At 50.8% G+C, this 15,374-nt stretch overlaps 3 protein-coding genes across 3 annotated transcripts; 2 read left to right on the top strand and 1 right to left on the bottom strand.

Moving 5' to 3' along the window:
• Window positions 1-908: 908 nt before the first annotated feature.
• ColSpa_12808 (putative methyltransferase-like) lies at window positions 909-1,443 on the top strand (the record flags this gene model as incomplete). Its single annotated transcript, XM_049279020.1, has 2 exons — window positions 909-967; window positions 1,020-1,443. The coding sequence occupies 2 exons, from the start codon at window positions 909-911 to the stop codon at window positions 1,441-1,443; spliced, it is 483 nt and encodes a 160-aa protein (XP_049134977.1).
• A 2,308-nt stretch (window positions 1,444-3,751) lies between these two features.
• ColSpa_12807 (uncharacterized protein) lies at window positions 3,752-4,648 on the bottom strand (the record flags this gene model as incomplete). Its single annotated transcript, XM_049279019.1, has 3 exons — window positions 3,752-3,769; window positions 3,816-4,038; window positions 4,113-4,648. 3 exons carry the CDS (start codon window positions 4,646-4,648, stop codon window positions 3,752-3,754), a joined length of 777 nt encoding a protein of 258 aa, XP_049134976.1.
• Window positions 4,649-11,211: 6,563 nt separating this feature from the next.
• On the top strand, window positions 11,212-12,013 carry ColSpa_12806 (zinc finger CCCH domain-containing protein 45; the record flags this gene model as incomplete). The annotated part of the gene is made up of 2 exons (XM_049279018.1): window positions 11,212-11,936; window positions 11,989-12,013. The coding sequence occupies 2 exons, from the start codon at window positions 11,212-11,214 to the stop codon at window positions 12,011-12,013; spliced, it is 750 nt and encodes a 249-aa protein (XP_049134975.1).
• Window positions 12,014-15,374: the final 3,361 nt, after the last annotated feature.

The raw sequence follows: 15,374 nt of genomic DNA, 5'->3' as shown, positions 1-15,374 counted from the left end.
CCGTTGCAGCCGGCTTACGATGACGAGTCCACTCACAGAACTTCTCCGTATCGGATACCACAGCGATCTAGAGGACTTTATTTTCTCAGTGAAAAACAAGTTGTCATGCCACGGCTTTGCTTTATGTACGATGCTTACCCGGGTCGTCACCTCCCCACAGCTTTACTCAAGGCGATGATATCGACGAATTCGATGACTCCGGCGAAGTGAGTGAGGCCCATACTTAGAGACACAACAGTGACCCTTAGGGCATTGAGCTAATGCGCGCACAGTCTGACACTACGAGTGTTGGCGAGGAGGTAAAGCAAGAAAAGTTGAAATATGGCCGACCGTTCAGTGTATGGGCTGAAAACTGTATGTGCTCACCGGTGTCATCCAGTTGTATGATTTAGAAGCTGAAAGTTAGCAGCCTATTTTTGTCCGACAGATGAGGTAATCTCCTTGAAACCGCTCGAAGATACAGGCTGACGATCTTTCAGCGTGACAGACAACGGTTAGGTAAGGGGCAAGTTCTGGTACCCTCTTCAGACCCTGTTAAGAAGTTTTAGAGTATCAGTACGAGCTGTTCCGCCTTCTCCTCGGGGAACAACACTTCCGGCCGGCTGTTCACTCAAGCACAAATCAGGGTAGAGTTTTGGAAATCGGTACGGGACTGGGAACATGGGCTATTGGATACGGTAATAAGTGACGCAAAGTTGCTATCTTCAGCGGCTGACAGGTTCAGCGGATACATTTCCTGGAGTCCAGGTCACGGGTATCGACCTTCGAGCTATTCAACCCAATATGTAGGTGGACGACAAGACAGAGTCAGATGCTTGGCTAATACGGTCAGAGTCCCCCCTAACTGCACTTTCGAGATTGACGACGTCGAAAAGCCGTGGATTGGTCGTAAGTTCAACTTCGTCCGCATGACTGGCACCGCTGGTTGCTTCAAGGACGTACAAGGTGTGATCAGAGAAGCTTACAAGTGCGTCTCTTTCTTTCCAAAATTGACTCTGACTGACGGGTGCTTTCACCAGGCACCTTGAGCCAGGCGGGACTTTGCAGGTGGCGGACTTTGACCTCTCTCCCCAACGGGCTGATGGCACATGCTCTCACAATGACCCTGTATTTCAATTCTTCCAACGCCACACGACAGCGGCTGCAGAGCTGAAGCGTCCAATCAGTATCGTGCCCCAGTACGATGAGATGATGAAGGCGGCTGGATTCAACGTTTTGAAACATGAAGTTATCAAAGTGCCTACCAACCCATGGCAGCGGGATGAAATGGGGCAAAAGATAGGCCGCTTCATGGAAGAGGTCATTACCGGCGATCCGGAAGGAATGTTCAAGGACCGCATGGTAAGGGGATTGGGGGAAGTACCAGAACAGGTCGACCTTGATTGCGTCACGATAAGGAGCCACCTCAAAGACCGGCAGAACCGTATCTACTTCCCTTTGTAAGTCACTCTCTGCTCATTCGTAAACGGGATCTAAGACAGCCTTAGCCACCATTTCATGGGCCAAAAACCAGAACACGAAGCACAAGGCTCTCAACAAGTACGAGATGAATTGCCTTGCGTGGGAGAAGCAACAGGAGCCGGTGCTCCGACGGTGGAGGGATCACATGAGCCGTCTCCAAGAGCGCCAAAGAGGCCAGCCGAAGAGGATATCGGCATGGAAAGCAAGCATCAGCGGACTTGTTCTGTTTGATTGGTTGAAGGGCCAGGCAGATAGCACTAAAAATGTTTACGCAAGAAACTGGCGCAGAAGGCCACGCTACGATGCGCAACATATTCTTAGCGTGACTGGTACAAGGTGCCCTATTGTAAATGCCTTTGTCAGGGTTAAGTCGAATGCTAGAGTGCTATCGTCGGAATATAAATAGCCATTGACGCTCAGACGGTGATAGCGCTTGGAATCATCCGCTCATCACAATCCCTTTTTCGAATTCGTCACCACCACTTCACGATGGACCGTATCCATGCGTCAACAGATACAAGCACGGCGTTGACTGCCCTGGCTGGGTTAACGTGCACGGCGCCCGCTGCGAAGACTGTGTAGTGGTAGGTAATGCTTACAGAGGAAGTGGGTCCACCGCTGACAGGACTCCAGTACAATCGATAAGCTGGACCGTCGAACTCGTGGAAATCAGAAATGTCACCAGGCACGAAGAGGACTGGACTAGGATGGATGTGTACATAAATGGTAATCAAGATGGCATGGCTCCTCAATGCAACAGTGCGGTCCGTGAGATGTCCGCCCACGAACAGTTGATCGCTCGGCCTTGTACGTGGATGACCGTAATCAGGGTATCCTGAAATGGGAGCCTGATTACACAGAGAAGCCGAATCTGGCTTCGGCCCGCTCGGAGCAGTCTTGGATGACAAACCCACAGACGATGATATCGGTAATATTGCGATGCGTTTCGAGGTTGCAGACAATGTAATCAAACCCAAACTACCAGCATCATCGTTTGTCCTTGCTCTACCACGACTGTATCCATTCTTCTCACGACGCCAACTATATTTCGTTGATCGTTCTCGTCCTATTCACCGGTAGCTTGTGATAGGAAGGGGCCATTTCTCCTGTGAATATACTCATAAGGCCGGCAACAAACTTCAAAGATGGTATCTATAATGCCTCGGATTCGATGCCGCTGTGTTTGGTACGGAGCCCCCCTACTACACCCTCCTTTTCATACTCTTATCGGCGTCCAACTAATTTGTTGCGCTATTCTTTCTTCGCCTCTTACTTGGTGGTTCCATACTTTTGACGCCGAGGCTATCCGTACGATGACTCAGTACTTCAGTTGCTGAGCCGAGGAGCTCGAGACATGTCCCAGCCTCATGCCGCGGCACCATGTCAGCTTTCTCGTCGATACACGGCTCACATATAACGCCCTTGCAAGTACCGCAACTCTTCGACAGGCCCCCAGGAGCCACATCCCCGCATACGACACAATATCGGCATATGTCTTCCAGATCCTTCCGCATCGACTGGGAACTCGGGCCAAACAGGGAGCGAACCTTATTATAGTCTTCCATACCGGAATCCAAGAACGGAAGCCACCGAACGACCGTATCACCGGCACTGGCCCCGGTGACGCACGTCTTGGCAGCTGCAGTACGACTGAGGAAGAGAAAAGCCCCACAGCCGAGCGGGGCTGGTCGGTTGGGAGCTATTTCTTCTAGAATGAGGCGCAGGTTGGTGCCGATGGTCACAGCTCGCTGCGGCCAATTTTCTTTTCTCGCAAGCCGAATGACGGCCCACGCACTGAGAAGATGGCGAGGCTCGAAGAATTCGGCGCTGGTCTGCTGGAAGCTCAACAAAGCTTGTTGCAACATTTTTTTGGTGAGGGAAAGCTTAGAGACCGTGACGCCGTCGGGGTACATAGCCAAGCCGCTGGCCTTGAGACCTTTTCCAAACAGAACAAAAGAAGGACGATAGTTTTTGTAGGGTTCTAGATGGTGTGCAAAAGGCGCGCCACAACGAATCGCTGTCTGGGCCTCGTCGACTATCAGGTAGAGACTGAGTGAATTACACGCTTGACTGACGTTTTCCCATTCAGACTGGGTCAGGACCTCACCGGTGGACGAGGAGACCATCTCGACCATCACTCCAAAGATAGCCCTCTCCTTTTTGTATTTGCGGAGTATGGATAAAAGGGTTCGATAATATTCAAGATCCGTTCTCCGAAGTAGCATTGGCGGAGGGCCTGATGAGACGTTTGCGTGCGCTGCGATAGGGGAATGTGTGGCCTATTGGTATATTACGACGATGTCAGCCCCTGTAAGGGATATGTACAGCGGAAACACGAGCAACTAGTGACATACCAGCGGTCCGACGCTTGCTCCATAAGCGCCTTGAATGAAGGCAACGTTGGATGCCGTGATCTGAGCGTCGCTTAGCCGCGCAATGCTCCGAGAGGCAACGCTTTTATGGCTGGTGAGCCGTCGGATGGCGCTGACGACGTCTTGGGGCTTCACGCTGGACACGTGGGCCTCAAGAGTGAGAGGCACGGCGCCTTGAAAGAAATCCCTGAATGACAGAGGACGCCTGAGTTAGCGAAACATCATTTGAAATTATGGGCGCGTTCTGGACACATATAGAACAAGATAAACCTGACGTACGCAAAATCTGAGCGGTATTGGGATATGACGTCGTCTGCGCCCTTTGCAGCTGTTAATTCATCCCTTTTCCATTGTTGTTCAAGATGAAGTAGATGCTTGTCGTCATCAAGAGCCACTTTACGTGACAGAATGTTACCAAACTTTGCATTCATGTCAGTTGTGGGTAGGAGGTACTTGCTGAACATCTGTAGGATGTTGCGTAGCGTGAAATTGTCGGTCAATGGATAAGCTGGCTGGCATCTCAGCCAGTGGTTCATCCACATCTTTGGAGTCGGTTCCCGGTCTTTACGGTCTCTGGTGCCTATGACCCTATTGCAGGCAGGGCAAATGGCGGGGAGACCCAGTGGATGGCCGTCTTGGTCGAGGCCTTGGCACAGTCTTTCGTGGACGAGATGTTCGCCCTTGAAGTCACCAGTTGCTGCATTCTTCTCGCTCACGACTTCATCGCCCCGGCGCTTGCAGTGTTTGCAGCGCCACGCGTCGTTTTTGCTCTTCCTCCTGTGTCCTGGGTCGATAGGAGGGTTTAGCGGGGGCATGGTGGTGGTAGGGTGTTGGTTAAGAAAGAATTGACGCTGAACCATGAAAGGGGGTGGAAGCCGTATTTATGTGCCGGACCTTTCGCTTCGTTTCCAACTGAGGCCTCATGCCTGCACGTAACCTCAATATGCTACTCAAGGAGTGGCCTATTCCAAGCCATATGGGCTTGAGCCAATCAAATTACGCCCCCATTGCTTGGGGGCGGTTTCTGATTGGCTCAATCGGTCAGCCAGTGCACGACGTACTTTCTCAGTATCTTTCCACGCTTTGTGATAATCGTCAATTAATCAAGTAGGTTCATTTGTAGTATTTAGTCAACTAGCGGTCTTTACAAATGCCTGCACATAATTCAGTAATGGTGCTACGTCGGGGATGCACCGACACTGTTTGGGAGGTCGAACACCTCTTACAACGTGGATTTGTGAGACTACGGCCCAACCTATTGACCACTGTACGGGCGTTCGGCTGACCGATGATCGTGAGAAAGGTTCCAATTTGATGCCTTTCGGGCTTCGGCTCATCATTGCTGTTCCTGCAGATCCGGCGACCAGCTGGTATCAGGTAGGACCAATACCACGGCACCTGGAGCAAACATAGCAATTGACGCTCTACAGCACTTGTAATCATCCACGTGCCACGGTCCATTTTTGCCCTTTGTTCAACTCGACAGCGTCACTTCACCATGGATCATTATCCTTGCTGAACCGGTACGAGCACGGCATCGACTGCCCTGGCTCGGTTAACGTGCACGGCGCTCGATGCGAAGATTGTGTGGTGGTAACTCATGAATCACAGGGGAAATGGGGCCAACTGACACAACTCCAGTACAATCGCTGAGCGGGGTATGCTGTAGAAGCATGGCTGTTGGATTGAGAGGAAGTTGCGCGGGCAGCTGAGTTCGGAGCAATGGACATCTAGGTTGATGCTGAAATGCACTTGCTTCTTTCATTTACTTCAACGGCCGGCAAAAGCTGTCTGTCAGCGTGACATACGGATGGCATAGATCGCGCTGCAGGACCAAACAACGGAGCTGCTTCGAAGGACAGCGCTATTGGAGGCTCCAGATTAGGAGACCGCCAATTGAAACACGGCACAGATTGCTGTGGGCGTTGAACCAATTGAGTAATTACCATATATCGTGACTGTGCCAGTGTGGTTGTGGCCTGTTGGTTCGCCTCACTCGTTTGCCTGCCTGCACGAGCGGGCTGGCTGACCCTACCCCCGTGCAGATGCCATCGGCGATGCATTGGTAGCGTGACCTTCCGTTCTCCGCCGCCCAGGCGAACCATCGAGTTGACGGCCCAAAGCTCGGTCGCCTTAGCTGACAAGCGTCACGGAGAAACACCATCTCTCCTGAACGACATCTGCAGAGAACGCTGTCTGATGCTCACCGTTTCCAGTTTGGCGACAACCATGTCGCGATCCAGCGGTCGATGCCCAACTCCAGCAACCCTGGCTATACTCATTGATGGGCATCCATGGTCACAACCAACACGGTATGTAACTCTTGTCGTTCCGCCGCAGAGCATTGAGCTGATGAGACAATAGCCACGCAGTACCTAAAGCAACCTGCAACGCGAAGGCGGCTGAGCCCGAGTCCACCTACCGTGTCTCGCCGCGATGAATACATCGAGTATACCCAACGATACGAGTGCGGATGATTCCTTGGGAAAACTTTTCAAATCAAAAGAAAAATGCTCTACATCTCAGGCGGAAGTGAAACTATCACAGAAAGTGTATCCTGCGAATACATTCGAATGGCATGAGGTCATAACGCCATACCAAGATCTTCTTACCGCAACGAAAAGTGTCGCTCAATTTGCTTATTATGCTTCGGTGCCCGAACATACACAAATTAAATACCAAGCCGCGCTAGGCGAGGCGTGGGAATGCGTGCAGTTGTTTTTTTGGATCGCCTGTGTAACTATTTGCCAACATCTCGGGACGGCATGCTCCCCTTGATTACCACAGCACAATGCCTCATGGACTTCTTCCGCGAGCATGTGCCAGATCTCAAAATCTTTGCTGAAGACTGCTTAAGCAAACTGGCTACTCATCGGTGAGTTAGGAGAGAGCTGGACGAGGGCATTGCTGATTTATGAACCATGTTGATTGAAAACGACCCTGAGTGTCAAAAGCAATGGGAATTGGCCAGCCTTTACTGGGCCTCTGGGACTAATGCCTTGAGACCCATGGCCGGCCGGGAACGATCGTCTAGCTCTTCAAATTGATTCGAACGTTTTAAAGAACGTGAATGTCAACATCCTGGAGTTGTTCTCCAGTGAGATGGCTGGCTTGGTTGTACCCAGCACCTTGGTGTGGGACCAGATATTGCAGGCTTTGGGGATAGACAGGGAGCACTTCCAAACAGCAATGCAAGCAAACAAGGTAAGCCAGTTCTGTAGGAGCAACGAACTTGTTGTAGGAATGTCGTTTTGTTTCTTTGGTTGAGCTAGTGCTCTTGTGCCCGTTCCATATTTTGCCAACGCCCAATATGGCGCCAAATGGCGAGCTGGATCAGTGTACACGGCGCTCAATGACTACCATCGGAAAGGACCATGGTCTAAATTAGGTTCAACGTGTGTTCATAATGGAAGCTCTTCACCAGCGCTCTCCAGAGCAGATTTTGTTCACGATTCACCCACGAACGATCGGCTGCTGGGCCTGGGCGGATGACCATAGCTGAGATGGTAGCTGCTCAAGCGGAGTTGAATTGGGGAGCTGTGTCGAGGTGGGAAGCACCAGAGACAGAGAATAAGTTTTCAGAGACGGCTCCATCGAATTGTCCGAGAACGAGGAGATCCACTGGGCTGTTGGTAGTGGAAAGACTAAATGATGCTGCCGAACCGTATCTTCATGGCGCTGTTGCAGCTCAACCAGTCTGGTGATATATTTCTGTTGACATTTGGTCCAGCGAAAACTTCGTAATTCGGCATCACTCTTAGTGATGAAGTTGCGAACAGACTCTGTAATGTCTGTCTCTTTCAAATTCTTCATATCGAGGTCCAAATCATCGAACAAGTGTGCCTCCTCGTTACTTCGACACTGAAACACAGTCTCTCTCGCTGTGTTGAACAACCATTTGATGTTTTCGAGCTCCTCGTGCCAGTTCTGGCGTTTTTATGTCAAAGTAGACATGTTAAAGGATAAATCTAGTGGTCAAGCCACTTTCGAAGTGAAGCGGCAGTGTTGAACAGGTGAGACTATTGGTCGTTAGTCGGAGCATCTGCTGACTTCGGCAATCGCTCTTTCGCCGTCAAGCTGATTGTGGATTCTGATTCTGGCTCAGTCACGATGTCAGCCGCACCTCTTCACAAAGTGAGGGGTAATTGATTCTTTACCAGAAGCAGTCTCGACCAAGGAGTATGTTTTTGGGTTGGGCTGGGTATTCTTTCTCAGAATACGTATTTATTCGTTTCGGACAAGGCAATCTTGCACGTAGAAATCTAAGCCGTTTTCCTAAGTCTTTTCCACCCCGAAGTGGTGACTCTACGACAGCTTGCAAAAGCGACTAGAAAGATTCAGGACGAAGGTGGTAGACCACTGATGACATACTACTGTTATCGTGCTCAAGAGTCGTTCCGCTTCGTGGAGCGTCAGTATTTCCCAATACCACTTTCACCTCTGAAGTGGGCTGCTTTGTACTACGACGTGAAAGTAAAGACATTGTCTTCGACGAAGAACGTGCTAGACGCTGACGGTGAACAGGTTTCTGACTCCAATACGAAGGCGAAATTCGTTCGCAACCTACTCTTCTGTGGACTGCTAATTGACGCCGAACCCCCCGGTCTGGAGTTCCATACGACAACAATGTTGGAGACGCTAAATTGGAGAGTGAAAGCACCACCAAGTGACCTCAGAATGGAACTCCATGCCGTAGCGATCCTTCGCTGCCTGTTTGAGCTGGCCAGTGGTGTTGTCGATGAGGACAACTCTGGCGACCTAGTTTCGACCATCAGCTTTGCAGACAATATCCTGATTTGCAGAACTTTCCTCAACAGATCCTACTCTGGAATCAGCCTCACTCTTAGAATGGCAAGAAACATTGAGCTGTGTAAGGAAGTCATTGATCTTCGCTCACCTGTGCCCTCGCCTGATTCAGTCATTCATCAACCCCTGGGCCTTCTCGCAACCATCGCAGCTTTCGTCAGCAACCGAGAACCAGATCTACAGATTCACCACGAGGAACTTTTCAAAGAAGTCCAGTCGCTTCCTATGCTACTGCCACCGAGTACACTGGTAAGCTGTGCTAGCACTCCATACAAACGAGCGGCTGACGAACATCTGTAGGGAGCAATCTCGACATGGCCGATGTTGCTTCTGAATCCAAGTGAAGCCGCTGAACTCTCCAATTCTATTAACAAAGTCCATCAAACCTCGCTGTTCACCGATATCAATGAGGTCCAGGATACCTGGTCCTTTCTCCTCTGGCTCGCAGTCAAAGGCTTAGAACGCCGGGAGATGGAGGCTTGGGCAAGGTCTGCGGATGGAATAAAGGTGCTCAAGGGGCTTCAAGAAGCAGCAAGATCCCGTCGACAGGCACCGGAGCTCGCCGGCATTATTCTGGCATTGGCAAGCTACTGTCAACTCCTATCATCAGCCGGATCACAGCTTTGTGCGACTGGAACCGCCGAACGAAGCCTTATGTTAGATTTTGATGGATTTTTGCGAGGTCGAGACAGTACCTTGGACGCATTTTCCGTTGAGAGCATCGTTCCTTCTTTGCAGAGTGCTATGGCACAAGTTATACGTCCGGGACCACTGAAGTTCGTACAAGACATCGCACAAAGTTTCACAATCCGATCATTCGAGGTTGATGAAACGATGAAAGAGTTTTTCTGTGCGAGGATGTATGGGTGTGACCACGAGAGTGTATTCGACATGCTGATGGGGGAAAGGTCTGCCGCTTCTCAGCCTTCATCTTAGATCTCTAGGCAGCGCTGCCGCCAAAGCCAATCTACTAACCCAATAATCAAATAAATTAAACAATTGAGGCAATTCGCAACTATCAAATAAACAATCCTTGACCACCCAAATTTGATAGATTGGGTTGATTTGGCTTGGCTTGTTATATAAGCGTGCATATAGCCAATGAGATGTCTCCCATCGCGAATATTCACGCCCAACACGGTCAGCTTTCTTTTTCTACTCGCAGCACCATTGATTCTGAAAGCTTCGCGACGTTCTTTTTCTGCCCTTCTAGATGAATTTCCTCTTCAGGCGACTGATGCTCTTGAGTGATCTGTGAATCTAAGAGACGTTGATTGTGGGTATAAAAGGGCTCGAATCCCCCTCTTCCCACGTACCTTCCTCTTCCTTATTCCTTATAAGCCACCAACATCACCAACATCGCCAGCATCCTGGGTTTGGCCACTCTGGCCATGATGAGTCCAACCGTACGTCAGCAATTGTTTCTTCTCCCCCCTCCTCTCCCATTCCTTGCCTCTTTATAAGGGCGTCCCTATCCATTTTCCTGGCCTTTTAAAACACCCTAGTAATGAACAGTTATATGAACTAAACACAATCAACAATGCCTCACAGACATTGCCCCCTACTGCATTGGCCACCAACGCTCTTCAAAGACTTCGATCCCCAACTAGAGTCACTACTCAAGTGGCTAACAGTCTCTCTGTCGTACTTCCTTCGAATCCAAGCATACTCGACCTCCCTACGATCACGTGGCATAACAAGAGATATGTGGTTGAAGAGCAGCTGGCACGTAAAGGAGGGAGGGGGAGGAAGACTTGGATCAAAGACCATGGGGTCTTTCTTGTTGAGCTTGGCGCTGAGGGGCCAAATGCAGCTTACTGGTGCTGTCAACGATGTGATAGCAACGGAAAGCCAGAGTTCTTCTCTGCTGCTGCTTCTAGTTCTGCTGCAGACCACCTTCGAAGGTATGTGTATCTCTTCTGATATGAATATTCCTAACTGATCTGTATACAGATGCCATCAGATCACACAATCAGATCCTTCCGACAACTCAAGCTCAGGGGAGACTCTCTATAGCTCTGAGGATGGTACTCCTTCGCGGAAAAGGAGGAAGATATCCAACGTACCGAAGGCCAAAGTGGCCACCGTCAGAGAGCTCTGCCTCTCTATTATCATTACTAATGACCTACCATTCGACCACTTTCAGGACAACTTCGTCCAACAGCTTCTACGACTTCACAGCCCCTCCCTGGTTGAACAAGTGCCATGGGGCAGGACTGCAATAATGGACCATCTACCTATCCTTTTCCTAAGGGGCCAGTCCTACGTCAAGGCTGAACTTTCCAATGCCCTCACCAGGATCCATATTGGGTTCGATCTGTGGACATCACCCAACAATTACGCCTACCTTGCAGTCACTGCCCACTTCCTCAACAGTGTGAGTCGGCATCAGTCTCGTCTCATTGCCTTCAACCACATAAGTGGTGATCACAGTGGCCTCAACATATCCAACAACCTCTATGAGACTCTTCGGCAATGGGATATCACTGGCCAAGTGGGTGTGGTTGTCTGCGACAACGCCAGCAATAACGATACCTGCATCTCTGCCCTCTTCAGGAGACTCAACCCTTCGATGGGTCAGGGTGACTGTGAGGCCAGGAGAATGCGATGCTACGGCCACATCCTCAACCTGGTGGCACGAGCTCTCCTTTTTGGTGCTGATCGCGAAATCTTTGAGGCCGAGTCACTCTTCTACCAGACTGTCCAACATGAGGAGGAAGATCTAAGACTATGGAGGAAGACTGGGCCTGTTGGCAAGCTTCGCAACATCGTCAGGTTCATCAGGGCTTCCCCTCAACGATCTGAGCGATTCAAGAAAGCAGCCCAAGAGGTTGATGCTGGGTCAGATTTCGAGCTATTTACCCAGGGGTCTCGGGAGTCAAACCTCCTCCTCAACAACGAGACGAGATGGAATTCCACATACCTCATGATCCATCGAGCTCTTCAAAAGAGGGCAGAAATGGAGACCTACGTCAACTGGGTCCAGGAGCAGGATGACGCCCATAAGAGAATACCTGACGATGACATCCTTTCTTCAGAGGACTGGAAAGTCTTGGTTGAAGTTACGTCTATCCTTGAGCCATTCTACCTTCAGACGAAGAGGACGGAGGGATGGGGTAGGGGGGATGGGCATGGTCGTCTCTGGGAGGTCATGACTGGCATGGAGTATCTTCTTGAACATCTTGAGGATTGGAAGAATCTGTATAATTCTGTTCTCTATCCTGTTGCTTTTCAGCAGGAAGAAGAGTCTACGATCGAGCTGGCTGCTGAGGAAGACTCCCAACCATCACAGACTCGGTCAGGGCGTCCTATTCGATCGTCACTTAGCGGCCAGACTCAGCCGCATCAGGCATCGCTACTTCCGCAACATGTAAGAGAGCACTCGAGTCAACGTACTTCTCGATTTCGGGGCCTTTCATCCGAATACCAAGAGCACCTCCGTACTTCTGTTGAGTTGGCCTGGCAGAAGCTCTCCTCCTACTACACGAGGTTGGAGGAGTCTCCCTTGTTTGCTGCTTCTGTTATTCTACACCCTTCACTTGGTATCTCATACCTTGAGGCAGTCTGGGACGAAGGGGTTCAGCTTGAGTGGGTTCGCGACGCGAAGAAGGGTCTTAGAGACTACTTTGACCGTTGGTATAGGTCAGAGGAAGTCTCTGACAACCCTAGGTCTGTTATCGAGATCACACTGCCATCTCACGAAGACGGTCACTTCAGGCAATGGGTACAGAGTAGACGTAGTTGTGAGACATCTCGACAGCAAGATGAGCTTGAGATGTACCTCAGGCAACCTCCTCAACCTACAGAGGATCCTATAAAGTGGTGGAGAGACCACCAGTCGACGTACCCCCTCCTCAGCAAGCTGGCTCTTGATGTAGTCGCAATCCCAGCCATGGCTGCTGACTGTGAGAGGGCGTTTAGTACTGCCAAGTTGACCCTGACGTCACAAAGGCACTCGATAAAGCCCCAGATGATGAGTCAGTTGCAGCTGATGAAGAATTGGCTGAAGGGGAATGTTATACCTATTGGGGTTGAGGTTGGCTCATTTGTGGCATCGTGACCAGTAGTAGATAGCTTCACTTGTTTCCTAGTCGGGTAATCGGTGCTAGCGCTGTCTGGTCACGTGTTCTACGGATTTGATTTGACACATTGGCCAATAAGCCAAATCAACCAATACTGGCGAAGAGGCAGTCAAATCAGCTAAATCTTGGCGTTATTTGATTTGATGGCTTTGACGGCAGCGCTGTCTCTAGGTGCTTTGTCTTATCGAAACCACATTGAACTTCTTCAATTTGATCATGGCGGCTCACGGAATGGGATATGTTAATGGATGTATCTGTGCCGGACGATAAAGATAGCGGAAAGCCAAAACAGGCAACTGATCAGATCGACTGTTCATACTGGTGAATACTTGGCAATACTGCACTGTTCAAGGTTTCGCGGCGAACAAGGACTCTTATTGTGAGGGACTTCTACTTTTACGATGCCGCACAAGTCTGGCAAGCTCATCGCTGCCACATCAGAGAAGCAGCTTCTTGTTATAAGAAATTTGACCTTGGCTGGCCTTCCGTATCAACAGCCGGAACAGTGACCAATTTTGAGAAGCGCTGATCGGTGGTATAGTCCCTAATACGCATTTCCTTGACGGCAGCTGGAACAGACCATCATTACTCGGTGTTACGATTTGACCAGATATTCCTCCTCTATCATTCGCATCCCGACGAAATGGAGGTTGCCGCGGGTCACCAGCAGCAGACGAGCTGTCTAGATGTCGTTGGCGGACGAACATGTGATTGGCTGGAATTGAGGAGGCCTGGGTGCGTGTGATTGGTTCTCTGCCATGCGAAGCGACCCATGTTGCCGCACAGAAGCAGTCAATTTTTCGGGGCCTGGCAAGTGACAAGCGTTCGCGACACCCCTGTCTGCGAATGGTTAGGGGTGCATCGCTACCCTCAGTCCCTGCACGGCTGAAGCACCCTCCTTCGAATCAAGGGGGAGGGCGGTTGGAGGTCTCTTGGAGGTCTCTATACGACCACATCGTCTGAACGTCATGGACAGGGTCCCCAGCCCACAGAGAGGCACCCTGGTTCGACGCCAGTAGATTAGCTCCAGGACAGCTTTCACTACGACCTATCGGGCAAGAACATGGGAGCGCCGCCGAGCGGGTCCAGACAAAGAAGGGTGGGCTCAGTATTGCGCGTGTGGTTTTGCTGAGCCCTTGGGCCTAGTCTAACACCACCGTGCGATGCGCCCAGACAGGAAAGTGCTGCCATCCCAGCCGAACTGCACAAATGTCAAGATGGGCCCCGTGAGCCGGGGTCGGCGGGCGCGCAGATCGCGACCGCCAAGCCCTTGGACCATTCGGTCTTGATGAACCGTTCTGCCATTCTGTCGCTGTCGGTGAGCAGCGTCTTGGGGAATATGTTTGCCGCCCAATCTGTCGACCGGCAGCTCCACGGCCATCCGGCGGGGCACATCCATTCTCGAGTCGCCGGCTACCCCGCGATTGGTCAGCGGTCAACACCAACAAGCGACAACCTTGACACTCCATCTCCAAGGTGTGAGCGCCAGTACTCTTCGTGCTTCGCCGAGGTGGAGAGCTGCTGTTCCGAATTGATCTTGTCACGAAGGAGAAGCTCATTCCTAATCGGGTGCTACGGCACGAACCCCCTTTTTCGTCATCACTTCCTTCGCGGGTTCGTTTAGTTGTGCTTCTATCCAACTTCGCATGTGGCCTTCTGCCAGCCTCCGGATTATTGCTTTTTCTTTTCAAGGTCCAGCGAACAGCAGTTATTCATTTCCCGCCACCATGACTCCTCAGAACGGGACGTGGCAAGAACGCCTGGGAGATAAATCACCTCATATTACCTAGCCACCAACCACAGCTGGCTGCTCTACACAGGTGCTTGTTGGGAGGCTACTCTTCTGCCTTCCGTCTTTAAAATAGTCTCGGACCGGCATGGTACGCGTCCGTATCATCTCCTGGCCCTACTTCAACATGGGGTCGCACCGCCGAGATGGTGACAGCAAGATGGTCTCCAAAGGGCCTGTCGACGCACACTAATCAGCATGTTCCACGTCGAAGGGACACCCGCACTGACACGCAGGAAACGCTGATATTTTCGTGTTTCTCTGAAAAAGCCGGCGCCTATTGCACAATGATTCTCAAACTATAACTGCATGTAACAAACACCGGCACTCCAACAAGCCTGTCCCGCATAATTAGGCCACTTCAACATTCTCATAGTTTCGTAACTATTACTTCTTGCAATTTTCTAAGAACATCGACCAGTGATTCAATCGTGCACAGTTTCTTTGGATTAAGGTCTTGTACGGCATTTCCTGCTTGATCGAAAGCTTCGGCAATGAGAATCCATGATGCGGGTGGATTCGGCGGCTGTCAACGTAAGCGGGATTCGAGTTTCAGCGCATCGTACAGAAATACCCTATTTGTCTCGTCTGGATCACGGTGACCATGTGGCACTGTAGCGGGCTTTTGTGCTTGAGCCATCGATGCGCGCTTGGAGAATAAGAAAGAGGAGCACAGTGAATTTGGCAATCGGAAGTCGAGCGCAGTGCCACTCATAAAGCAGCGGAAACACGGCTGTGGGGCACTAACCAGCATGGGGAAGCGGCACAGGTGGACAATCCACAACAGGTTCACGGCGCAGACCTGCATGGGGTTAATTGACATGCTGCAGATTACCCGTGCTACACCTCACAGTGCCCGTACCC

This window comes from Colletotrichum spaethianum (assembly GCF_022836535.1).
Source record: "Colletotrichum spaethianum MAFF 239500 DNA, contig74, whole genome shotgun sequence".
Classification (NCBI taxonomy): Eukaryota; Fungi; Ascomycota; class Sordariomycetes; order Glomerellales; family Glomerellaceae; genus Colletotrichum; species Colletotrichum spaethianum.
This window is presented reverse-complemented; position numbering and strand designations above follow the sequence as displayed.